The sequence below is a fragment of the Oncorhynchus kisutch genome, linkage group LG2 (genome assembly GCF_002021735.2).
Source record: "Oncorhynchus kisutch isolate 150728-3 linkage group LG2, Okis_V2, whole genome shotgun sequence".
Taxonomy (NCBI): domain Eukaryota; kingdom Metazoa; phylum Chordata; class Actinopteri; order Salmoniformes; family Salmonidae; genus Oncorhynchus; species Oncorhynchus kisutch.
Window position 1 is genome coordinate 56051029 of NC_034175.2, and position 27225 is coordinate 56078253.

General features: G+C 41.7%; 1 protein-coding gene across 7 annotated transcripts in view; it reads left to right on the forward strand.

Moving 5' to 3' along the window:
• Positions 1-27225, forward strand: part of LOC109868426 (nck-associated protein 1) — a 57901-nt gene that overhangs the window by 29509 nt on the left and 1167 nt on the right. For 4 of the 7 annotated variants that reach the window (XM_020458022.2, XM_020458006.2, XM_031797897.1 and 1 more), the window contains 17 exons: positions 705-786; positions 1284-1342; positions 5475-5620; positions 6340-6472; positions 9243-9362; positions 10577-10716; positions 11394-11525; positions 15200-15418; positions 15831-15961; positions 16327-16424; positions 20455-20548; positions 20808-20890; positions 21073-21153; positions 21406-21499; positions 24332-24448; positions 24648-24757; positions 26153-26242. In XM_020458022.2, the coding sequence (XP_020313611.1) occupies positions 705-786; positions 1284-1342; positions 5475-5620; positions 6340-6472; positions 9243-9362; positions 10577-10716; positions 11394-11525; positions 15200-15418; positions 15831-15961; positions 16327-16424; positions 20455-20548; positions 20808-20890; positions 21073-21153; positions 21406-21499; positions 24332-24448; positions 24648-24757; positions 26153-26242 (1929 nt within the window). Of the gene's footprint in view, positions 1-704; positions 787-1273; positions 1343-5474; positions 5621-6339; positions 6473-9242; positions 9363-10576; positions 10717-11393; positions 11526-15199; positions 15419-15830; positions 15962-16326; positions 16425-20454; positions 20549-20807; positions 20891-21072; positions 21154-21405; positions 21500-24331; positions 24449-24647; positions 24758-26152; positions 26243-27225 lie in introns of all 7 variants that reach the window. The other 3 variants (XM_020458014.2, XM_020457989.2, XM_020457998.2) reach the window with 1 other exon arrangement.

Here is a 27225-nt window from a genome sequence, read left to right on the forward strand (position 1 = left end):
TATTTTTTTCGTTCTCCAGGAATGTTTAGCATGGCTATAAATGATTGCGAAATTGACTTGAGCACAAAAAATGCCTGGCGACTAGGCATGACAAAGAAACATGTGCTGTCCATGTTTCTTGGAACATCTTGAACGACATGTACAGTAGATGGTTTGTTGTTGCTAGGTAGAGTTACTGTATAGTCTCATTGTGCCTACCTAGACTTTTATCCCTCAAACTACACATATGAATCCACCTAATCATATTTAAATGTACAGTGGGGAGAACAAGTATTTGATACACTGACAATTTTGCAGGTTTTCCTACTTACAAAGCATGTAGAGGTCTGTAATTGTTATCATAGGTACACTTCAACTGTGAGAGACGGAATCTAAAACAAAAATCCAGAAAATCACATTGTGTATCAGTGTATCAAATACTTGTTCTCCCCACTGTATATCAAAGCATTTAGAGATGTTGACCCTGATGTCACACATTGGCCCATTTATTTATGGAAAGACCCATATGCAGGTTGATATTTTGAAGGGAAAAAAGCAGAGCTGAACACTAGATGGAGACCAAGTATTTTGTTGATGTTATTCTTTGCTTGGCCACATCTCGCTCTCTGATATGCAATGTAAAACTCTCTTGTATTTGCTCAGTTGATCCCCTCACAGCATTCTACTGTAAACAGTGTCTGAGGCTTTCCTCTGCTCTCCTCTAGAATCTGTCCGTCTGTCCTGAGGATGAGTCCATCATCATGTCCTCCTTCGTCAATACCATGACGTCCCTCAGCGTCAAACAAGGTATTCAACCTAACACGGCCTGCCACTCATATTACAGAAATAACATAAATATATACAGTTTCTCATTTAGACTCATGTTGTTGATCCAACCTAAAAGAGAGTTCATTCCATCTGTATATGTTCCAGTTTAGAAAACCTCTACTTGTATTGGCCAATGCTTACCGTAGTTGTTTTTATATTGACCTGACCTATAACACAATTAAATGTATTCTGTTGCGGTACAGTAAATATTCCAGTTTAGAAAATGTCTAATTAATCATGCTTGGTTGTTTTTATCTATCTATATTAGCCTTAAGCACTGAAAGGCTTTGTCTGTGTAGACAGGTGTTGTTTTGGTAATGGCTGAGTGATGGACAGATGAAAGGAGGGAGGGCAGATGGTGGGCTGAGTAGGAGCCTGAGCCGCTCTCCACCTCTCCTCCCGCTCCCCTCCCTCCTGTGTTCTCCTGTGTCATGGTGATCCCATATCTGAGTGAATTGTCTCTGTCGGTGTTACAGTGGAAGACGGGGACGTGTTTGATTTCAGGGGCATGAGGCTGGACTGGTTCAGATTGCAGGTAAGACGCCATCAGGAAAATGAGACAAGCTTTGTGGCTGTGAGGCAGACCTGGGTTCAAAGAGTATTCAGAATCCTTTCACAATGCTGGACTGGGTTTGACACTTTTGAGACTATTCTATTGGTTCAATTGCACCAGGCAAGCTCAATGGAACCAAAAGAATAGTCTGAAAAAGTGTCAAATCCAACCCATCTGGCAATCCTGGCAGGCTAGAGCAAAGGCTTAAAGTATTTGGAAGGATTTCAAATATTATTTGAACCCATGTCTGGGCTTTGAGGCCACTGCTAGGTGTGTGTGTTGTAATTAGCACTGTGTGTGTCATAATGAGCCTTAATTAGCACTCTGGGCCAGTAATGAGGGGGCAGTGTTTAGCAAGCTACCATACTCCTGTCAGCCTACTCCTGTTTCCTATCTATAGGCCGCTGTGCTGTGCTGTGTCGTGTCGTGTCATGTCCTATAGCCCATTGTGTGTGTTGGGGAAGGGGAACGGAACCTCCGGTAGATACAGTAGACCAGGTTCCCCAGGTTCCCCCCATATGATCTGTTCATATGATCTTATTTATTATGATCTAAAAGGCAAAAATGATCCTATATCAGCACTCCTACTCTGAGCTGCTTTGTGAATACAGGCTCAGATCTTGTATTCAGAGTAGGAGTGCTGATATAGGATCAGTTTTGTATTTTAGATCGTAATGAATAAGAGGGGGATCTGATCCTGGATCAGCACTCTTACTCTGATGCTTTGTGATACAGGCCCTCTGGCTGCTGCTCTACACCTTTCACAGACAGCCTCTCGTTCTGTACACTAGGATAGCAAATACAGAACTGCTCAGATAACAAGAAGCAGGGCGTTGGTTTATTCACTATGCATCTTTGCGTTCGGTGTTTTCCAGGGACAAAGCAAATCCAGGTATTTAAACAGCCTGTACAAGAACCACTGACAAATGTATGAACAGCTAGCTATATATACAGTATAGGCCTACATATTCAGATGCTGCTGTCATCCCTACAAGTAGTATGGTTGTATGAATGTCACTGAGTAGTCCATATTTATCGAGGTGGAGTTCTTCATGTGAGGATCAGAACCTAAACCTGTCTGTTCCACAAGAGCACACTTGTGCTCTCTTCCACCAGCTCTATGTCAACCACATAACCCACACATGAATGAATTTAACAGACTAGTAATGGAGAAGATATGGCCTGAAATACTGAAAGGAGGAGGAGTACACAAATGTCTAACCATCATAAAGAAATATTGTTTATTTTTTCATTCATGTGCATGTTATTTGAAGTGATGAAAAATACAATTTGATGCATTTCAGAGAAACTGTATTATGGATATAGAAGGATAGATTCTGGGCCCCATTAAATGGAATGAATGACAATAAATATTATTCTTTGAAGCTGTGTTTGTTTAAGAATCGTTGCTCACCTATTAACCCATCCCTTAACCCATCTATCCCTGTCTCGCTCACTCTCTTTCTCTCTTGCTCTCTCAACCATGCTTGGCTCCTCAGTACTTTGCTGAGATCATCACAACCACCCCTGCTGCCAGGGACCCACATCACTCTCCCTGATACGTTGGTCGACTCTTTGTTCCACCGTTGTCCGATTGGCCCAGCCCTCCACTCAGATGGATTTTCATGATGCGTCCCAAATGGCACCCTATTCCCTGTAGAGTTCAACACGTTTGACCAGGGCCCTATGGGCTAGGTCTATGGGCCCTGGTCAAAAGTAGTGCACTTCATCGGGAGTAGGGTGCCATTTGGAACAGAGGCTATGCCATGGCCGTCCCAATCAGTTCCCTCTGAGATGTTGTCTGATCTCAGCTCAGGGCCTCGGCACGAAATGCTTCAACTTGGAAAAGTTTCTCAGTTTAGTCGGTAAATTAGGCCAGGGAAGGCAGGGGGAAAAGAGAAAAGCTTCCATATGCGTGGAATGGGAACTGTTTTCCCAACACAGCTGAACAACTATTTTCTCAAGTCTCTTTTTTCAAGTCTCAGTTTTTCTACTGGCTGCTCTACACCCTTCACAGACAGCCTCTCGTACTGTACACTAGGATAGAAAAAACAGAACTGCTCAGATACCAAGAAGCAGGACGTTGGTTTATTCACTATGCATCTTTGGTTCAGTGTTTGCCAGGGACAAAGACAATTCAGGAAGTATTTAAACATCTTGTACAAGAACAGCTGACAAATGTATGAACAGCTAGCTATATATACAATATAGGCCTACATATTCAGGTGCTGCTGTCATCCCTAAAAATAGCTGGTTGTAAGAAAGAATATGACACTGAATAATCCTAATTTATCAAGATGGAGTTCTTAGTCCTGAAAGATTAATGTTTGGATCAGAACCTAAGTCTGTGTTCCACAAGAACACGCTTCTTCTAAAGGTACTCTCTTCTCCTTCCATAACCCCCACATGCCATGTGAGCCGTTTCAGCACTCTGGCAGACAGACTTTGTCATAAGCCATATCAATGTCCTTTCTGTTAAGTACTTTTTATTATTTTCAAGAAGAAAAAAATATTTCATAGTTTTACTTTGGAAACTCTTGCTGTTTGTGTGATCCATTAAGTGAACGTGTTGGATGAGTAATACAAACTGCCATTACCACAGTGACTCCAACTAGCATACATTGGTTGAGACACAGTTGGACTGGATGGAGGGAAGAGAAGATAAACCCTAACACTTATTTTTCTCTCTCGTCTGTCTTTCTTCATGTCTCCTTTCTCCACAGTGCTGTTTTCTATATCTGTTCTGATTGTGGCATTGTGACAACCATGCAACAGCACTTTAAAGTTTCAAAATAGGCCTTGAATATCAATACTCTTACTCTTAAGTTTTCCTCTTGCCTACTTTTTCTATTTATTGTCCTTTCTCAGACATTTGAACCACAGGTGGTTGTGTGAGTTTAGCACCTGCTAAATGTCTTTATGTGGTTGTGGTACCAGGTTGGCATCAAACGTTCTTTTAGTTGGCAGGCATTTTAGAGATGTTGAGAACCAGCGGAACATGTTCGAGTCAACGCTCTCGCTGCATTTTCTCACACTTGTGTAGCTCGAAATCACTTCTTTCCAAAAAGTGTGTGTTTTTATTTGATGGATTTCACGCTTTATTTTTGGACTTGGATTCTTTAAGGACTCGTTGTGCCCTGGTAACACAGCTGTTTCACTGCCCTTGGTGTGTGTCCCAAATGGCACCCCAAATGGCACCCTATTCCCTACATAGGGCTCTGGTCAAAAGTAGTGCACTATGAATAGGGTGCCATTTGGGATGTAGTTTTGGTCTCCAAAAAAATAACTGATGGCATCGCTGCTTCAGGGCTTCAGAACTGTGGCCATTTTCCTTTTAACGATCTCCACGATCAAAGAAAGCAATGTCTTGAACTCTGCAGAGTATCTGTTTTGCGTACTGTCTTGCTTTGGGAGGAAATTGTATTGTTTGGCCATTGTCAGTAGTATCAAGTATCAAGTTAACACAGACATCTTCCCAGAAATCTTTCCTTAGATGTTAATGACATGGTAACTCATCCAACCACACTTTTCCTTCCAGACTCCCACTGACTTCCAAATTTAAATCGGATCAGGTTTTTATTTGATTCTTAGGAAAGGGGGAATTTTGGGGAAAGAGAGAAAGGAATGCTACTAATAGGAATATGATTTGTCCGAAGACTTAAAACTACATGATTACAAACAATGACTACCTCATGAAGCTGGTTGAGAGAATACCAGGAGTGTGCAAAGCTGTCATCAAGGCAAAGGGTGACTATTTTGAAGAATCTCAAATATAAAATATATATTTTATTTGTTTAACCCTTTTTTGGTTACTACATGATTCCATATGTGTTATTTCATAGTTTTGATGTCTTCACTATTATTCTACAATGTAGAAAATAGTAAAAATAAAGAAACAACATTCAATGAGTAGGTATGTCCAAACTTTGTACTGGTCCTGTAGATATAAAGCCGCTTCTGCTGGAAACAACATGGCATACATTAGTAAAGAATTATGAACTGTTAAGGGTTAATACGTTTTGTTTTCCCCTGGGCTGACCTTAATAGTGTCTCCAAAGAAAGTGTTCTCCTGGTAAGGCCTATACCAATAATGCCTTGTTTCCCCCTTGGTTAGGCCTATACCAGTGTGTCCAAGGCTTCTCTGGGCATCGCAGACCACCGTGAGTTGGGCAAGATGATGAATACCATTATATTCCACACCAAGATGGTGGATTCCCTGGTGGAGATGCTGGTGGAGACATCTGACCTCTCCATATTCTGGTAAATAAACGAACCAGAACAGCCCAGAGGGCAGGAGCATATATCTCATGTTTCCATAGCTTGAGGCAGCTTGATGTACAAGTACACTCCCTGGACAATACATTTTCCACAGGGCTTATTCTTTTAGGGTCTACATTTACATTTACCTCCATGTTCAGTTCAGTTACACAGACATTTAAAACATAGTAAAAACTAATAGGTCATATAGTCTCTCCATCTTCTGGCAGGGACTCTACATTTGGGTCTCCAATTCAGAAAAACATGAAGAATTATTGCTGGGTAGTTTAATTGAAGCAGTAAAATACTAAGAAAAACGATTCAAATATACATACAAAAGTAAAAACTGCAACACAGGAAAATGCATAACATCAATACAAATAGATTGGATCCAGTTAAAAATTGTTTTCAAGGAAAACATAGTAAAAGGTAATAGGCTATAGAGCCATCACTCATCCTATAAAACCCCATGGTAACTAACTGTCTGTTAGGGGTTTTGTTATGTTATTTTTCTTTGTTATGTTTGGTGTAGACAGGTCAGGACAGGAGATGAGATGGTTGGACAGATGAGGTATTATTGGACCAGAGATATATGAAGAAGTTGGCAGCTCATGCTCTTTCCTCTCTCCCTTCCTTTCGTCCCTATTTACTCTCTCTCTTCTAATATCTTTCCTTTCTCTCTCTCTCCTTTGTTCTCTCTCTCTCTCTCTCGCCTCTGATAGCTTTTACAGTCGTGCGTTTGAGAAGATGTTCCAGCAGTGTTTGGAGCTGCCCTCCCAGTCTCGTCACTCCATCTCCTTCCCTCTGCTCTGTACCCACTTCATGAGCTGCACTCATGAGCTCTGTCCTGAGGAGGTGAGTGAAGTGTCGCATTGAGATATGATGTAACGACCGTATCACAAAGCATCACTAAGGTCTGGCTCGTCACTCTGGGATCTAGTCATTTAGGAAACAATCTTATTTTCAACCTAAATAACTAATATATTTAATTGATCAGTTCGGCCTTGCAAAATACGTTTTCAAAATTATTTCCTAGTTGAATGTCAAAAGGTACTCAAGGGTTTTTCCTACTTAAATAATGGGTAAATTAATACATAAAATACATGTTTATTAAATGAACCCAGACATGTTTGTGTATTATACTTGCAATGTAAAGATTTAAAATGTTGTGTATGTATACTAATAAGTTTGACTTGATCTCTTTCCAAGAGCTGGAATCTTAGGTTAAGCTCCTGGTGCAGTAGCAACCTATTCAATTTGGAGTTTCATCTCATGCAGTAGTTTTCTAGCACTTATGGGGACTGCTAGTCTCAGAGAAGCAGGCCATTTCACAGGATGTCTCACACACTGAATAATGTCAGTGTTGCACCTGGGGATTGGAGGGAGGGAGGAGGGAGGCTGCATGTGTGTAGGTCTCCATCAGCTCCGTCTCAGTGCTGCTAGGGCCCATGGTGCATCCCAAATGGAACACTGTTCCCAAAACAGTGCACTACCTTTGAACACATGGGTTCTGGTCAAAAGTATTGCACTACATGGGGAATAGGGTGCCATTTGTGACATAACCTGTGTTTCCTTCCATGCTGTTCGGGCATGTGACCAAAGCAGCAGGATGGAGTCAACAGAGAATCAGGAAAGTCACAGCAAATTTTTGTGGGTTGTGGAATGTCGCAGAACGAAGCGTCCAGAGCTGTGGTCAATGTACCCAGATGTGTACCGAGAAGCAGAGGGCTGAAAAGCATGATTTATTAAATCTGTAATTGAACCATACACTGGTGCATCTACTAGCTACTCTCAGGGGGAATGTGAAAGCCCTCAGCACACACAAGCTCCACAACAGATTTCTGTTTCCCTCTCTTTTGAAATACACCAGGCACATATCATGAAGTGTTTGTTCCTAACAAACATGTAGCCTTCTAATATCCATTTAGTTTGGTAAATAAGACATATTTTCACTCCTAATTGGTTGAAAAACGGTACTGAAATAGGCGGCACAATAAGTGGCACAATAGGCGTTCTCATGTGGCCGAGCAAAGTGGTCAAGGGAGAGCCTTTTGCTTAAGAGCTGTCTGAGTGCACTTAGAGAAATAAAAGAGATTTATTGAGACATTGAATAAGTGAAATCCAAGCCTTCTAACACAAAACTCCCTCTCTCAGCATGTCTTCAAAATGTTCCTCTTCCTATGTCCATTCCGCACAGCTTTGGACAGCTGCAAAAGTTATTTATGTTGGAAAAGCTCTAAATGTTTCCAAGAATATTTCCATCTTGCACAGAAAACTTTTTACAGCAGTTTATAGTAACAGTAAAAGGCCTGCATCTCAAATGGCACCATATTCCCTATATAGTGCATTACATTTCACGAGATCCCTATGGGCCCTGGTCAAACGTAGTTCACTATACAGGGAATAGGGTGCCATTTGGAACAAAACTAAGATCACGGAACTTCAGTTAAAGGTCAGTCTTAGCATCAGATAGACTTTTCTCGCAGCTTAGAGGGTGTGTGCACTGTTTGACCAGAGTTGTGTGTGGGGACTGTGTGTGACCAGTTTTAGTGTGTCAGTGTATACTGTTTGGTCAGTGGGGAATGTTAAGGGTTGGCTACCTATGAATGACAGGTTCACTCAGACCATCTCTTCCTACAAACAGCTGGATCTGTTTGGCAATGACATCTACTGACATCTACTGAAGGAATTAGATCTGGGACCAGGCTAACAAACAGCCATTCACCAAACCATCTACTGCGCAACCACCAGCCAATCTCCTATATACACTACATGACCAAAAGTATGTGGACACCTGCTTGTCGAACATCTCATTCCAAAATCATGGGCATTAATATGTAGTTGGTCCCACCTTTCCTGTTATAACAGCCTCCTCTCTTCTTGGAACATTATTGTGGGGACTTCCTTCCATTCAGCCACAAGAGCATTAGAATATCATGGTATACTGTTGGTTTAGATTTCCATTCACTGGAACTAAGGGGCCTAGCCCGAACCATCAAAAACATCCCCAGACCATTATTCCTCCTCCACCAAACATTAAGGTTTGCACTGTGCATTCAGGCAGGTAGTGTTCTCCTGGCATCCACCAAATCCAGATTTGTCCGTTGGACTGCCAGATGGTGAAGCGGGATTCCTCACAGCAGAGAACACGTTTCCACTGCTCCAGAGTCCAATGGTGGTGAGCTTTATACCACTCCAGCTAACGCTTGGCATTGCACATAATGATCTTAGGCTTGTGTGTGGCTGCTTGGCCATGTAAACCCATTTCATGAAGCTCCCAACGAGCAGTTCTTGTGCTGACGTTACTTCCAGAGGCAGTTTGGAACTGTAGTGAGTGTCGACCAGGGCAGCTCTAGCAGGGCAGAAATCAGACAGACTGACTTGTTGGAAAGGTGGCATCCTATGACGGTGCCACATTGAAAGTCACTGAGCTCTTCAGTAAGGCCATTATCATGCCAATCTTTGTCTTTGGAGATTGCATGGTTGTGTACTTGATTTTATACACCTGTCAGCAACGGGTGTGGCTGAAATAGCCAAATCTACCAATTTGAAGGGGTGTCCACATACTTTTGTATATATAGTGTAGCTTTCCCCAAGATAACAACATTTTCTTCCCTTCCTACAGAGGCACCACATAGGCGACCGAAGCCTGTCCCTGTGCAACATGTTTCTGGATGAAATGGCTAAACAGGCCCGCAACCTCATCACAGACATCTGCACCGAGCAATGCACGCTCAGCGACCAGGTGAGGTCTTGTTGTCATGGTGATTAATCACAGTCCATGCTAAGTAGTGATAAATGCTTTTTGAAGTCGGTTCGGTTTTGGTTAGATTATTTAAAAAATAATCAAGATTTTTGATTTCATTAAACATTTTATGTAAACCTTTTATGCACTACAGTATGTATTATGTGGGTTGAATGCTGTAATAACACAGAATACAACAATTAATAAAAGTCCCATGATGGTAGTGACTGCCCATTACTGCTTATTAACCATCATTTATTCACATTACTTTACTTTAATAAAATATTAAAGTTTTTGTGTATATTACATTTATTTTATCTCATCTCTATAAAGCTGCTGCCTATGCTGTGATAAAATCAACATTTTAGTAGTTCTTCAATGTAAAATAAGGCATACTTTTATGACTGCTGAATCAATCACTTCTTAGATCATGTATTTTCAGGTAAAAATACCTCTCGAAGTATCATGTATTTTCAGGTAAAAATACCTCTCGAAGTATCATGTATTTTCAGGTAAAAATGCCTCTCGAAGTACTATGTATTTTCAGGTAAACATGCCTCTCGAAGTATCATGTATTTTCAGGTAAAAATGGCTCTCGAAGTATCATGTATTTTCAGGTAAAAATGCCCCTCTTACGTAGCGGGTGTAAAAGAAACACAGACCGGACAAGTAGGCGCGCAATTGATTATGGTCAAGCTAATTATCAAATTTTCAAATATTCAAATCATTTAACCAATGTTGTTCAGTTAGTTGTTTTAAATACCTTTCGGTTAATCACTCAGCACTAATGCTAAGCAACCAGGTGAGTGCATGTTGTCATGGTGATGAATTAATCAGGGGTTTGGAGCGAGGGGTCTAGGTCTGCTCTCATAACCGCTTGTGTCATTCCATAACCATCTAATTTATTATAATTTCTGAGGAAGGGCCGTTTCCCAAACACAGTTTAGGCCTAGTGATTTAGGCTTACAGTGAGTGCATAACTTGTTGATTCGTATGTTGGAACTGAACCTATCCACTAGCCATTTAAGTTTTTCAACTGTAGGTCTTAAGTCAGATACTTTTCGTAATTCTATTTCGGTCATATACAGTAAATACAACACAATATAGCCTAAGTTGTGCACGTTCCAACTAAGTGCTTTCAAAATATAATTTGTCACTTCATTCCTTATTGGTCTGTGGGTGTTAAAGGGGTTTTCCTGTTGCTCCTGTTGTAGCTGCTGCCAAAACATTGTGCCAAAACCATCAGTCAGGCGGTGAACAAGAAGTCAAAGAAGCAGATGGGGAAGAAAGGCGAGCCTGAGAGAGAGAAGCCTGGAGTAGAGAGCATGAGGAAAAACAGGCTGCTGGTCACCAAGTAAGTAGTGTATACTCTGTAGGGTCCCTCAGTCAGGTTAGGGACTCTTTCCCAATGTGTCTTTACTCGATTCGTCCTCTCCTCTTTCTCAAAACAAATTGGAGAACGTCCACGGGGATGGAACCTTGGATATTCTCCTCCAATTCCGAGGAATAAAGGAAAGACAAATTTGGAAAGAGGCCTGAAACACAGAGACATGGCCACTTCCACCCCCACTTCTGCACTCCATGACCTCCTCTCCACTTTCAGATGTTTTCAACAGTACACTAATCGATAGTTTTGCAAGTCATGGTCTACATGCGTCCAAAATGGCATCCTATTCCCTACATTGTGCACTAGTATGGGCCCTGGTCAAACTTTATTTCCCACTGTGTTTGAATAATACCATGCTAAAATATATGTCCACCACTTGCCCTCCTGCTTATTATACTACGCTACTCCTAATTCTCGACTCTACTCCTAATTCTCAGCTTCCAGTAAGATACATAGAAACAGACCACCAGCAGGGCTAGTATAATAATATAGATTCAGGTCTGAGCCAAAAAAGGGGGGTGTAAAAACAACAGTAGCTGTGGTGCTGGAGGAATTTAATCCATCTGCTCTGTCATAGATTTCCCCTTTAATCTGAACGAAATGAGGTTTTAATGCCTAACTTATGTGTGTGTGTGTGTTCTTAGCCTGGATAAGCTTCACACGGCGTTGTCCGAGCTGTGTTTCTCCATCAACTACGTACCCAACATGGTGATATGGGAACACACTTTCACTCCTAGGGAGTACCTCACCTCACACCTGGAGATACGCTTCACCAAGTGAGTACACATATGTGCTTGCAGACACACATACACACATGGACACAAACACACTCAGGGTGTCCACTCTTTTATTACAATACCAGTCTTCACAGGAGGCTATGGGTGAATTCCTGTAGATAGTCTGACTGCTCTCTCTCTGTTTCCACTGTGTTGTAACGTTAGCTGGTCAGTTATGAAACTTGCTTCTCCTCCCCCAAACACCAATCCATTGATTATCTCACACAGAAAAGCATTGAGACTTAGTTTATTGTTATAAATCAAGGAACATTGTGATCCATTTGTAGATATTACACTAAACAAAAATATAAACTCAACATGTAAAGTGTTGGTCCCATGTTTCATGAGGTGAAATAAAAAGTCCCAAAAATTTTCCATATGCACAAAAAGCTCATTTCTCTTACATTTTGTGCACAAATTTGTTTACATCCCTGTTAGTGAGCATTTCTCCTTTGCCAAGATAATCCATCCACCTGACAGGTGTGGCATATCAATTAGCTGATTCAACAACATGATCATTACAAAGATAAAAGGACAATAAAAGGTCACTCTAAAATGTGCAGTTTTGTCACACAACACAATGCCACAGATGTCTGAAGGAGCGTGCAATTGGCATGCTGACTTAAGGAATGTCCACCAGAGTGGTGGCGGTGGGGTTATGGTATGGGCAGGCATAAGCTACGGACAATGAACACAATAGCATTTTATCAATTGTAATTTGAATACACAGAGATACCGTGACGAGATCCTGAGGCCCATTGTCGTGTCATTCAGCCACCATCATCTCATGTTTCAGCATGATAATGCACAGCCCCGTGTCGCAAGGATCTGTACACAATTCCTGGAAGCAGAAAATGTTCCAGTTCTTCCATGGCCTGCATACTCACCAGATATGTCATCCATTGAGCATGTTTGGGATGCTCTGGATTGACATGTATGACAGCATGTTCCAGTTCCCGCCAATATCAAGCAACTTTGCACAGCTATTGAAGATGAGTGGGACAACATTCCACTGTCCACAATCAACAGCCTGATCAACTCTATGCAAAGGAGATGTCGCGCTGCATGAGGCAAATGGTGGTCACACCAGATACGGACTAGTTTTCTAATCTATGCCAATACCTTTTTTAAGGTATCTGTGACCAACAGACAGATGCATATCTGTATTCCCAGTCATGTGAAATCCATAGATTAGGCCTAATTTATTTATTTCAATTGACTGATTTGAACTGTAACTCAGTAAAATCTTTGAAATTGCTGCAAGTTGCATTTATATTTTTGTTCAGTATAATTACAATCCCCAGGCAGAGTTGAACAAAAAACCTCTCAGGGGTTTATGATTTTATCTGTGTGATTTATTGGTCCAGCAGACATGTTTTCTGGGATCAGAGTGATTTTTGACGCGCGTCCAGAATTGGGCCTGACCGGTCCAATGAAATAAACATTGTGCTGGAGAGGAACAGGTATTTTCCTCTGTGGGAGTTAGGGTTGTGACGTATGTGCTTTGGCTGGCTCCTCTGTGTGTGTGTGTGTGTGTGTGTGTGTGTGTGTGTGTGTGTGTGTGTGTGTGTGTGTGTGTGTGTGTGTGTGTGTGTGTGTGACGTTGGCTAACCCCTCTCCCCCAGGCCGTGAACTTCTCCCGTGCTTCCCAGATATGAGAGCCTATTACCATTAACACACAACAGCACGCTCACACATACAAAGGCATTCACTGGGCCTATTACCATGCACATAAACACACACCCTATTACCGCCACTTACCACTACGCCCTGCTCCGCTCCTTAAGGTCAGCGCAGGATAAAAGTTTTACTGCCCTTATGTTCCCAGTTCCCAGCACACTTCAGACAGATGAGAAAAAATGCTAATTACTTAATGTTCCTAATGATCGATCAGGCGCCATAGTTTTTAAACCCTACCATGTTTGATCCGATCTGCCTGCTCCACACCTTCAGCTGCGCAACCAAGTTATCTACGTAGAAATATGGAAAAGTTAGGGATTAGGGAAAACAATACAGCCATTGTTGAACATTGTTGAAGACTCGCCCAAACTCCCTGGAGTCCATGTAACTAACAGGCACCATTTGCTGATGTAAAAAGTACTTTATAAATACATTATATTGACTGATTGATCCCTATATGCCTAACCTTAACCTTTGGATCTGCCGGTTAAATATCTACTTCCAGGACAATATGAACGCCCTCTCAGCCTCTGTCAGTGAATTGCAAAGAATTGGTCATCATGCTCTAGATCAGCAAACACGTTTGGTCTTCGCCAAAAGGCATGTGGAAGACTCCCCAAACTTAAGGAAAACGCTATATCTGGCACAAACCCAAAACCTCTCATCACCCCGAGAACACCACAGTGAAGCATGGTGTTGGCCGCATCATGCTGTGGGCATGTTTTTCAATGGCAGTGACTGGGCGGCGCTAAATACAGGGAAATTCTTGAGGGAAATCTGTTTCAGTCTTCCAGAGATTTGAAACTGGGACAGATCCTAGTCGATCGCCAAACACCTCTGTAAAAAACACAACGATAAGCGAATTGCACTGTTGGAGGTAGGTGCACCTGATTCAGCTGCCCTGCGCACTGGGTAGGCAACGTGTTCCCATTTTGTACCTTGAGACATATGAAAATGGTTCAAACTGCCTTCCCGGCGGACCTGGGGGGAGCAAATCAAGTGCACTATAGGCCTGCCACTGGCCATTCAGATGGCTCAGATTACCGTGTCTGCAGTAATGTTGCAGGCAAAAAAGAAAGCTACAGCAAAGTTAATACAATGAGATTTCAAAATGTTTAAAACCATGACCAGAGAGAGACTGTCAACTAATACAGCAAAGAGATGCTGTTTTATGAGTGAGTTCATGTTTAAGTTCTTAGTCAGCACTATCAACACTTTCTATTTAACTCTTTTATAAACCTAAAACATCAAATGCACGTTCTCCCTACTTCCTCTCACGTTACAACCAGCACTGCAGCTGCAATGAATGAGTAGGAAAGGGTATCTATAGGCTTGCGTTGTTATTATTATTAGCAGCTTAGGCAAATTTTTATATCAAGGAATATTTCAATTTCTCTGGTCATAGGAGTAACAACATTCATTTGTGCATGAGGCAGAAATAATGCGTTGTGACTTGAGTTTCACCATGAAAGACGGCGTCCCTTTTTGGTTAGTGTCAGTGGAGGAAAGGGACAGCAGAAGGACGTTGAGAGGCGGACCCTCAGCCTGCTGCTCTCTCCCTCCGCTAAGACTGACCAGCAGATGCAGTCACCATCAGCCAAGTAAAATAAAAAAGCTAATGATTTAAATGTATGCTCACTCAGCTGTGCCTCACAAGTAATACAACAACTGATCTATTACCAACCTACCTCAAATGTAGATTTCTTTTTTTTGTCTGAGAAGAACAACAATGCATTGGCAGAGCAATTCAAGCAAAGCCAATATGGGGTGATACGGTTTTGGGCCTATAACCTACTGCACAAACCTCATCAACCCCGTTTTTAATAGGGTAATGTTGCTGCATAGGCTTACGGTTTTAAGTCATGTATAAAAAAAATAATTACGGTAGATCCTGGCTTGCATTTTGACTCAGAAAGGGATCTTGCCTCAAAAACCGTTGGTGACCACTGCTCTAGATTGATTGACAGATTGATCCTGTTTCGTTCCATCTCTAGGTCTATCGTGGGGATGACCATGTATAACCAAGCGACCCAGGAGATAGCCAAACCGTCTGAGCTACTGACCAGTGTCAGGGCTTACATGACTGTGCTCCAGAGCATAGAGAACTATGTTCAGATAGATATCACCAGGGTGTTCAACAACGTGCTGCTGCAGCAGACACAACATCTGGACAGTCACGGAGAACCAACCATCACTAGCCTCTACACCAACTGGTGAGTCCTAACCCCTTAACTTCTTAACCCTAACCTCCTAACCACCTAACCTTAACCTCCTAACCCCAACCAACCAACCAATCACTTGCCTCTTCACCAACTGGAATACATTCACAAAACAATATGAATTTCCACTTTCTGTCTGTTTGAGAATAACAGCTCTGAGCCTTGATTCAAACCAACGCAGGTAAATGTCCTGTGCACTGCGATTGAGTTTGAATGGTGACTTCTGCTTGAGCCGACATCTGCGATGAACGTGGTCTCTGTGAACATCTGAGAAATTGCCTCTAAAAGTCTATCGCAGTGCGCAGGTTGTTCATCTGGGTTGGTCTGAATACCAGCCTTGATCATGCCTTCCATTCCATCAGATAACCACCAACATGACAAGCCATACATTCTCTCTGTACTACAGGTATCTGGAGACTTTACTGCGCCAAGTTAGCAACGGACACATAGCTTACTTCCCAGCCATGAAGGCTTTTGTCAACCTACCTACGGAGAACGAGCTCACCTTCAATGCAGAGGAATACTCTGATATCTCAGGTAAATTATGCTGTCCTTTTAGACACCAATAGACTCATGGTACTGAGAGTATGAGTAATGATTTACTACTTAGACTATTTAAACTGTGTTTATAGCCATAGCAGTGTTGGATGGAGCTAAGAATCACTAACAGAACTCTCCCATGATCTTATGTCGAGGGGTCGGGATAAAGCAGGAAAACACATGTATGTTGGACATTCATTGGACAATAAAGTAGCCAACAATAAAGTAGACAGTAGATGACAGAACATTTCCATGACCTTGTGTTGGATGGGTTGGATTAAAGTAGACCACCAGTCATTCATGTACGTATTGGGCAATAAAGTCATCTTATTCCTACTTTCTTCTTCTTCTCTTCTTTTCAGAGATGCGGTCCCTGTCGGAGCTGCTGGGGCCCTATGGGATGAAGTTCCTCAGTGAGAGCCTCATGTGGCACATCTCCTCCCAGGTGGCCGAGCTCAAGGTGAGGAGTCACTTGGGTCACAGAGATCAAGGGTTAATGGTAGAGGTCATCCAGGGTTAACCCAGGTCAGGCTGGGTCATGTTCATTAGGGCACCTCGTAGCAAAATATAAAATACATGTAGCATTTCTTATTGCACACTTCCAGAAAGTCTGTCCCCTGTTTTGGACAGGTTTGTTCCTTTTGGTGCCTAAAGAACACAGCCATGGTTTCTCTCTTCTATAATTCTTAGAGTGCATCCGAAATGCGACCCTATCCCCTATATCAGGGGTATTCAACTCTTACCCTACGAAGTCCAGAGCCTGCTGGTTTTATGTTCTACCTGATAAGTAATTGCACCCACCTGGTGTCCCAGGTCTAAATCAGTCCCTGATTAGAGGGGAACAATAAAAAAAATGCAGTGGAACTGACTTTGGGGTCCAGAGTTGAGTTTGAGAGCCCTATATATTGCACATCTTTTGACCTGGGTCCTATGGTGGTCTCCTCTCCGATCTGGTCAAAAGTAGTGAACTATATAGGGAATAGGGTGCTATTTCAGATGAAACTATGAGTATGAGTAATTAGAGGTTAGAGGGTCTTTCCAGAAGCAGAGTTTTCCCCTGGAAACAGAACCAGACCCACAGCAGAACAGAGGCAGTGTGGGTTACTGGTATCCTCTAACTGCTAACTGACTGACACTTGACTAACTGACTGACACTAAATTAATTTAGTGTTAGTGATAAGTGTTGCGAAAGCAGCTAGCCAGACTAATACATCTAAATTTGCACCAAAATCAGTCCTAATAGATCTACACTACCATTCAAAAGTTTGGGGTCACTTAGAAATGTCCATGTTTTTGTCCATTTAAAATAACATCAAATTGATCAGAAATACAATGTAGACATGGTTAATGTTGTAAATGATAATTGTAGCTGGAAATTGCTGATTTTTAATGGAATATCTACAGTGGGGCAAAAAAGTATTTAGTCAGCCACCAATTGTGCAAGTTCCCCCAATTAAAGAGATGAGAGAGGCCTGTAATTTTCATCATAGGTACACTTCAACTATGACAGACAAAATGAGGGAAAAAATCCAGAAAATCGCATTGTAGGATTTTTAATGAATTTATTTGCAAATTATGGTGGAAAATAAGTATTTGGTCAATAACAAAATTTTATCTCAATACTTTGTTATATACCCTTTGTTGGCAATGACAGAGGTCAAACGTTTTCTGTAAGTCTTCACAAGGTTTTCACACACTGTTGCTGGTATTTTGGCCCATTCCTCCATGCAGATCTCCTCTAGAGCAGTGATGTTTTGGGGCTGTTGCTGGGCAACACGGACTTTCAACTCCCTCCAAAGATTTTCTATGGGGTTGAGATCTGGAGACTGGCTAGGCCACTCCAGGACCTTGAATTGCTTCTTACGAAACCACTCCTTCGTTGCCCGGGCGGTGTGTTTGGGATCATTGTCATGCTGAAAGACCCAGCCACGTTTCATCTTCAATGCCGTTGCTGATGGAAGGAGGTTTTCACTCAAAATCTCACGATACATGACTCCATTCATTCTTTCCTTTACACGGATCAGTCATACTGGTCCCTTTGCAGAAAAACAGCCCCAAAGCATGATGTTTCCACCCCCATGCCTCACAGTAGGTATGGTGTTCTTTGGATGCAACTCAGCATTCTTTGTCCTCCAAACACGATGAGTTGAGTTTTTACCAAAAAGTTATATTTTGGTTTCATCTGACCATATGACATTCTCCCAATCTTCTTCTGGATCATCCAAATGCTCTCTAGCAAACTTCAGACTGGCCTGGGCATGTACTGGCTTAAGCAGGGGGACACGTCTGGCACTGCAGGATTTGAGTTCCTGGCGGCGTAGTGTGTTACTGATGGTAGGCTTTGTTACTTTGGTCCCAGCTCTCTACAGGTCATTCACTAGGTCCCCCCGTGTGGTTCTGGGATTTTTGCTGACCATCCTGTGATCATTTTGACCCCATGGGGTGAGATCTTGCGTGGAGCCCCAGATCGAGGGAGATTATCATTGGTCTTGTATGTCATCCATTTCCTAATAATTGCTCCCACGGTTGATTTCTTCAAACCAAGCTGCTTACCTATTGCAGATTCAGTCTTCCCAGCTTGGTGCAGGTCTACAATTTTGTTTCTGGTGTCCTTTGACAGCTCTTTGGTCTTGGCCATAGTGGAGTTTGGAGTGTGACTGTTTGAGGTTGTGGACAGGTGTCTTAACAAGTTCAAACAGGTGCCATTAATACAGGTAACGAGTGGAGGACAGAGGATCCTCTTAAAGAAGAAGTTACAGGTCTGTGAGAGCCAGAAATATTGCTTGTTTGTAGGTGACCAAATACTTATTTTCCACCATAATTTGCTAATAAATTCATAAAAAATCCTACAATGTGATTTTCTGGATATTTTCTCTCATTTTGTCTGTCATAGTTGAAGTGTACCTATGATGAAAATTACAGGCCTCTCTCATATTTTTAAGTGGGAGAACATGCACAATTGGTGGCTGACTAAATACTTTTTTGCCCCACTGTACATAGGTGTACAGAGGCCCATTATCAGCAACCATCACTCCTTGTGTTCCAATGGTACATTATGTTAGCTACTCCAAATTTAGCATTTTAAAAGGCTAATTGATCATTAGAAAACCCTTTTGCAATTATTTTACCACAGCTAAAAACTTTTGTGCTGATTAAAGAAGCAATAAAACTGGCCTTCTTTAGAGTAGTTGAATATCTGGGGCATCAGCATTTGTGGGTTCAATTACAGGCTCAAAATGTCTAGAAACAAATAACTTTCTTCTGACACTCATCAGTCTATTCTTGTTCTGAGAAATGAAGGCTATTCCATGCGAGAAATTCCAAAGAAACTGAAGATCTCGTACAACGCTGTGTACTACTCCCTTCACAGAACAGTGCAAACTGGCTCTAACTAGACTAGAAAGAGGAGTGGGAGGCCCCGGTGCACAACTGAGCAAGAGGACAAGTACATTAGAGTGTCAAGTTTGAGAAACGGAATCCTCACAAGTCCTCAACTGGCAGCTTCATTAAATAGTACCCGCAAAACACCCATCTCAACAGTGAAGAGGCGACTCCGGATGCTGGCCTTCTAGACAGAGTTCGTTGTCAGTGTCTGTGTTCTTTTGCCCATCTTAATCTTTTCTTTTTATTGGCCAGTCTGAGATATGGCTTTTTCTTTGCAATTCTGCCTAGAAGGCCAGCATCCTGGAATCGCCTCTTCACTGTTGACTTTGAGACTGGTGTTTTGTGGGTACCATTTAATTTTATTGCAGCAGGCTGACAAGATATTATGACCTTTTTTTCAAACGGTTCTTTAGATTAGAATATAATTGGTATTTTACTCTAGAGCACACATTAGTGTTGGAACGTAGCGCTGGCACATATTTATTATTCTCTAACATGCAAACTTTTCCCTTCCCTTCTGAAAGCAATTTGTGAAAATAAAATTTGTTTGTGTCTTTTTCACAATCAGATGTAGGAATAAAGCTTTGGTTTTATTCAGTCTCTGTACAAACCAAGCCATGTTCATCAAATGACTTAACACAAAACAAGTTATCGGCGAACACTCTCAAAGCAAACTGAACAAGTAGAAAGCATGCAACCCATTGTGAGCCGCACACATGACTGCCTGAACATTGCGCCAAGACACCCATTGCAAAAAATGTACAGGCTTCTAATTTTGTATGCATCCCAAATGGCACCCTATTCCCTACATAGTGCAGTACTTTTGATCAGAGCCAAAGGTAGTGCAGTATATAGGCTCTGGCCAAAAGTAGTGCACTATATAGGGAATAGGGTGGCATTTGGGACAAACATTTGTAAGATCCCCCGCATAGTGCACCATCTGTTGATGGTAAGGGCCTTTTCCTGTTGTGCGAAAGAAGGGGAAAGTCTTTGGAATTAGGATCCCTAGTTGATCCCCCAAATAATCCCCTCACCACTTAGGAGGCTCTCTCACTCTCCCACTTCTACTCCTCTCCCTCAACTCATTCTTCTTCTCCTCTCGTCAGAAACTGGTGGTGGACAACGTTGAGATTCTGACCCAGATGAGGACAAGCTTTGACAAGCCTGAACACATGGCTTCTCTGTTCAAGAAGCTCTCATGTGGGTACTCTGTATTTATATTGGCCTGGTCAGAGTTTTCCTAGGCCAGACAGACACAAGGCTCAGTGCTGCCAAGTCCAAATAAGCAACATATACATTTCTCCCATAGTACTGTTCTGCCTACATGGGTTTGGTTATGGCTGCTGAAGGGAAAAGGTGACATAACAAAACACCTTAGTCTAATTTGCATACCTGTAAAATTACTAGAGACATGTCAGTTGTCTGTGAGACTTGCATGTTCTTTGTCTTGGTGTTACAGCAGTCGACAGTGTTCTGAAACGGATGACCATCATCGGAGTCATCCTCTCATTCCGATCCCTTGCTCAGGAGGCACTCCGAGATGTATGTCGGCCCTTTAACTTTCCACAACTTGAATGGCATCATATATTGACACAATACAATACACAATTATTTTGATCGGTCTCAAGCTGGTTTTCTCATATTACACCCTATGCCAAAGTTAGTTTACTCTAATATTTCTGTCATTGTATTGAAATAAAGCATGATCCTCTTCTTGTCACCAGGTGTTGTCCTGCCACATCCCATTCCTGGTGAGCTCAGTGGAGGATTTCAAGGATCACATTCCAAGAGAGACCGACATGAAGGTGAGAGACACAGTAGGACCTTTAAATTAAGCTTAATGTGGTCAAGGTTGTGGGTTTAGTTCTGACATGGATCACATAAGAATACTAAGTCCCACAAGGTTCACATACACATACATTGTACTGTAAATTTCTTTGGATTTAAGCATCTGCTAAGTGGCATAGCTATATAATTATGAATATTATATATGAATGGCTATTGTGTTTGAAGCAGTCTGATTCTCTGATGTCCTTTATGTCTCTGTTGATCATCAGGTGGCCATGAATGTGTATGAGCTGTCATCTGCAGCAGGTCTGCCATGTGAGATAGATCCTGCCTTAGTGGTGGCCCTCTCCTCTCAGAAGTCAGGTGAGATAGGATGCACCATAGACAGCCATTTTAGAATCTTAATAGATTTTCAAGACAATTTAAGTTAAAACTGTAGTACGGCCACTCAGGAACATTTAATGTCATCTTGGTAAGCAACTCCAGTGTATATTTGGCCTTGTGTTTTAAGTCCGGCTTATTGTCCTGCTGAAAGGTGAATTTGTCTCCCAGTGTCTGTTGGAAAGCAAACAGAACCATTTTTTTCTCTAGTATTTTTACTTTGCTTAGCTGTATTCTTTCTCTTTTTATCCTAAAAAACTCCCTAGTCCTTGCCGATGACAAGTATACCCATAACAGTCATGATTGGCTGAGATAAGGAGTGTTTGGACATCCCAAGATATGAGTCCTGATTGGTCTGTCATATCACAGGCTTCTGTCTACAGAATGGGAGCTTTCCTAGTTAGTATATAGATCATCTTTGCTACCGCAGATTTTTTGGAAAGATATAGCTATGGACAACTGCAAAAGTGTTGCTACAGCTCCCTAAATTTAGCTGGGTTTAAGTAGAGAGACTTACATTCTGGAGGGCAATGCCATGCTGACTCACACGTGTTTACGTGGGTGGGGCTAAGCCTTAAGAGGGTGTGAACGGTGCTGAATGGATATAAACAAAGAAGCGCTCTCTAGGAAGTGTGAAAATCTCATCAAAATCTTTCAAGAGCATTTTCTCATATGTCGAATAAATAACTTCTCCCATGTTTCCTCCAACTACAGTGTATTATACCATTTTGTACTTTTATAAAATATAAAAATAACATTTGACTTAAGCCTCAATATAGAAATCTGAACACATACACTATATATACAAAAGTATGTGGACACCCCTTCAAATGAGTGGATTCGTGAATTTCAGCCACACCCATTGATAGAGCTGTCCTGGTCAACTGTAAGTGCTGTTATTGTGAAGTGGAAATGTCTAGGAGCAACAACGGCTCAGACGCAAAGTGGTAGGCCTCACAAGCTCAGAGAACGGGACTGTCGAGTGCTGAAACGCGTAGCGTGTAAAAAATCATCTGTACTCGGTTGCAACATTCACTACCGAGTTCCAAACTGTCTCTGGAACCAACGTCAGCACAAGAACTGTCCGGAAGCTTCATGAAATGGGTTTCCATGGCCGAGCAGCCACACACAAGCCTAAGATCACCATGCGCAATGCCAATCGGCGGCTGGAGTGATGTAAAGCTCGCCGCCATGCTTCACCATCTGGCAGTCCGACGGACATATCTGGGTTTGGCTGATGCCAGGAAAACGCTACCTGCCCTAATACATAGTGCCAACAATTTGGTGAAAGAGGAATAATGATCTGGGGCTGTTTTTCATGGTTCGGGCTAAGCCCCTTAGTTTTAGTGAAGGGAAATCTTAACACTACAGCATACAATGACATTGTGGACGATTCTGAGCTCCCAACTTTGTGGCAACAGTTTTAGGAAGGCCCTTTTCTGTTTCAGCATGACAATGCCCCCGTGCACAAAGCGAGGTCCATACAGAAATAGTTTGCCGAGATCGGTGTGGAAGAACTTGACTGGCCTGCAAAGAAACCTGACCTCAACCCCATCGAACACCTTTAGGATAAAATAGAACACCGGCTGAGAGCCAGACCTAATCGCCCAACATCAGTGCCCGACCTCACTAATGCTCTTGTGGCTGAATGGAAACCAGTCCGTTCCAACATTGCTGTGGAAAGCTTTCCATGAAGAGTGGAGGCTGTTATAGCAGCAAAGAGGGGACCAACTCCATAATGTCGCCCATGATTTTGGAATGAGATGTTTGACAAGCAGGTGTCCACATACTTGTGGTCATGTAGTGTATGTTAAGTTGTTTAGCTGAAATGATGACTATTACTCATATGCCTCATAGCCTGAGTTCCATGTCCACATGCTGTGTAAAGGGATAACTGACTCACTGTTGAAATCTCACAGTTTGAAAAGTAATCTGTCGATCATGTCAGAGAGCGGGAGAGTTGGACAAGCATTAGAACTGCATTCCACTCTGTAGTCAAAATCAAAGTTTTCATAAATGAAAAATAAATATGTCCTGTCAATTTCATAATCGCAACAGATAGGCCAGGCATTTGTTTAGGTAACATTTGGACATGTTGATGCTTATGCACACTGGTATTAAGTTGTCAAGTCATGTAGCCTGCAGCCATATCCACAAAGTCCAGTCCAATATCTGCACCCAACAATTCCCTATATAGTGCACAAATGGGCCCTAGTGTACTTCCCAAATGGCACCCTATTACTAGAGATTCCTCTCTGGGCGCATCCGAAATGGCACCCAACCCATATATAGGGGTTTGGTCAAAAGTATTACACTATATAGGGAATAGGGTGCCATTTAGGACGACGCCAATGGCTCTCTTCAAGTTCCCAACCCCTCTCTGTTGCTCTAAGGAAAATACTAAATAACATTGTTTTAACTCAGAGCTACTAAGAGCCCTGGGGGCCTTTTGGCCAGTGAAGACATTTCTGTTATACACCGCGGCTGTTTTTATACAAACCTCTGTTTACTTTCAAAATAGTTATCAACCCTCAACCTCATCTCCTCGTATGTGTCACAAATGGCACCCTATTCCCTATGTAGTGCACTACTTTTGACCTGGGCCCATAGGGAATAGTGTGCCATTTGGGAGGCACGCCTACCCCTTATTGGGTCCACATAGTTGAATCCCCTCCCAGTCCTGTAAATATAAATTATAGTTAATTAGGGAGCCATAATGCAGTTTGTCTTGGCTAGAGGGTCTTCATTTTTGGATAATATCCATAATAGATCCCCATGATGGTGTTAACGGACATTTCCTTTCTTTGGTAACAGAGAACATCAGTCCGGAGGAAGAGTACAAGATAGCGTGCCTGCTGATGGTCTTTGTGGCGGTCTCTATGCCCACCTTGGCAAGCAACGTCATGTCCCAGTATAGCCCTGCTATCCAAGGTACCTTTTCTTAGATACATGAAGTATATGTTCTATGTATATTATATGTTCTATGACATTTGTTGTTATACTTATTGATATGGTTCCTTCATAATCGTCCTTGTTAACAGAGCTGTGAGATACAGTAGACCGTTTTACCCACAGTGTTTAAAGACATAGTCGAGACACTAATATCTTCTTGTCTGTCATCCTTTCACAGGTCACTGCAACAACATCCACTGTCTGGCTAAAGCTATAAACCAGATCGCTGCAGCTTTATTCACCATCCACAAGGGCAGCATCGAGGACCGCCTCAAAGAGTTCCTCGCAGTACGTTTTATAGTGATAGTCCATTTGGTTTATACCACACATTTATCTTCACCCTTTTTAATTATTTATTATAAGCAGCTCTCTTCCTTCATCTGTTGTATATTTATTCTCTATTTGGGCATGCATCAAAAGTTGTGCACTATGTAGGGAATAGGGTTCTATTTGGGACGCATCCATGTTTATATTTATATAATTTTTTATTTTCATAACCAGGATTTAAAAACATTAATGTTCCATAAACCTTCTGTGATTCTAAATAATTTTTATTTTGATATCTTAAATGAATGTTTCTGCATGACTAGTGATGTTTCTGCATGACTAGTGATGTTTCTGCATGACTAGTGATGTTTCTGCATGACTAGTGATGTTTCTGCATGACTAGTGATGTTTCTGCATGACTAGTGATGTTTCTGCATGACTAGTGATGTTTCTGCATGACTAGTGATGTTTCTGCATGACTAGTGATGTTTCTGCATGACTAGTGATGTTTCTGCATGACTAGTGATGTTTCTGCATGACTAGTGATGTTTCTGCATGACTAGTGATGTTTCTGCATGACTAGTGATGTTTCTGCATGGCTAGTGTTGTTTTTGCATGACTAGTGATTTTTCTGCATGACTAGTGATTTTTCTGCATGACTAGTGATTTTTCTGCATGACTAGTGATGTTTCTGCATGACTAGTGAATTTTCTGCATGACTAGTGATTTTTCTGCATGACTAGTGATGTTTCTGCATGACTAGTGATTTTTCTGCATGACTAGTGATGTTTCTGCATGACTAGTGATTTTTCTGCATGACTAGTGATGTTTCTGCATGACTAGTGATTTTTCTGCATGACTAGTGATTTTTCTGCATGACTAGTGATGTTTCTGCATGACTAGTGATTTTTCTGCATGACTAGTGATTTTTCTGCATGACTAGTGATTTTTCTGCATGACTAGTGATGTTTCTGCATTGCTGAGGGGGAGGGCACAGCGACCCACTGACCTTGTTTTCCCCTCTATGTATTTCCATTGGAATTATTCCTCAATGTCCTGTTCCTTTTAATTGTGTTCCAATAATGTATTACTATAACAGTGTTGAAATCTTTAGTGCTGTTTCCCATCTGAAACCATGTGAGACACAGCCCAAGCCAGGTCCTTTTTGAAATGCTGTGTTTAAATCCATGTGTCAAAGCTGAACCCACATGGCAAGTTTAGAATGGTAAACTGGTGGTTTGGGGTTATTCATAGTGACTGTGTTATAGACTTTAAATGTCCAGTAACATTGTAAAACTGATTGAAAGAGACACAAGTGCTTCTACACTTTCAGGGTCGGTTTCCCCAGACACAGATAAAACTTAGTACTGGACAACAAAAAAATCTGATTTCATTTGTTCTTTCTCTCCTGTGCAGCTTGCCTCCTCCAGTTTGTTGAAGATCGGCCAGGAGACTGATAAAACCACAACAAGGAACAGAGAATCTGTCTACTTGCTCCTGGACATGGTGAGTCACATACTGTATGAGTGTGTCCCAAATGGTACCCTATTCCATATATAAGGAATAGGGTGCCATTTGGGATCCGGACTAAACTACAACACACGTCATGTTCTATTTAACCTTTATTTAAGTCCCGTTAAGGTCAGAATAACTATTTCCCAAAGGGAGACATGGGAAAGTAATTTAAGAGAGTCATATACTATTAATTTACGATAGTATATCAAACCAAATGACAAAGAATTATAAAGTTATGCCTACTCTAGCTATCATGTTGTCACATCATCTAACTATCACCTAGCTATCATAGCACAGTGTCACATCTAACTATCATCTAAATGTTGTCACATCCTCTATCATCTAACACGTTGTCACATCCTCTGACTATGATCTCGCTACCATCTTAACATGTTGTGCCATCATCTAACTATCACCTAGCTATCATAGCACAGTGTCACATCTAACTTATCATCTAACACGCTGTCCCATCATCTAACTATCACCTAGCTATCATAACACACTATTTTATTTGACTGTGTATTGAAAGTTACATATGCAGTCATGCATACACATGTATTGTCTGTTGATCAGAGGGGCTTACTGGTCTGTAGGATTTGTAATTACTTGACTTTGAAGAATATTGTAATGGAGGGAGGTTTTTGAATAGAAAGACAACCAGGGTGGAAAGAAGGAAGAATCACCCACAGTTTTTATCCTGTAGTGGAACTGGCATAATATAGAACACACACACCCTTATGCCTTATCCATGGGGCTACTCTGCCTCGATAAAATAGAGAACAAGGCAAAATCACAAAAGTATGATTAAACTCAGTCTGCATCCAAAATGGTTCCCTATATAGCGCACTTCTTTTGACCAGAGACGTATGTGGGCCCTGGTCTAAAGTACTGCAATATATAGGGAATGGGAAGGTATTTGAGACATTCTCACAGTGGTTATTTTAGGTTCTATCCATATCCATCCATGTGTTCTC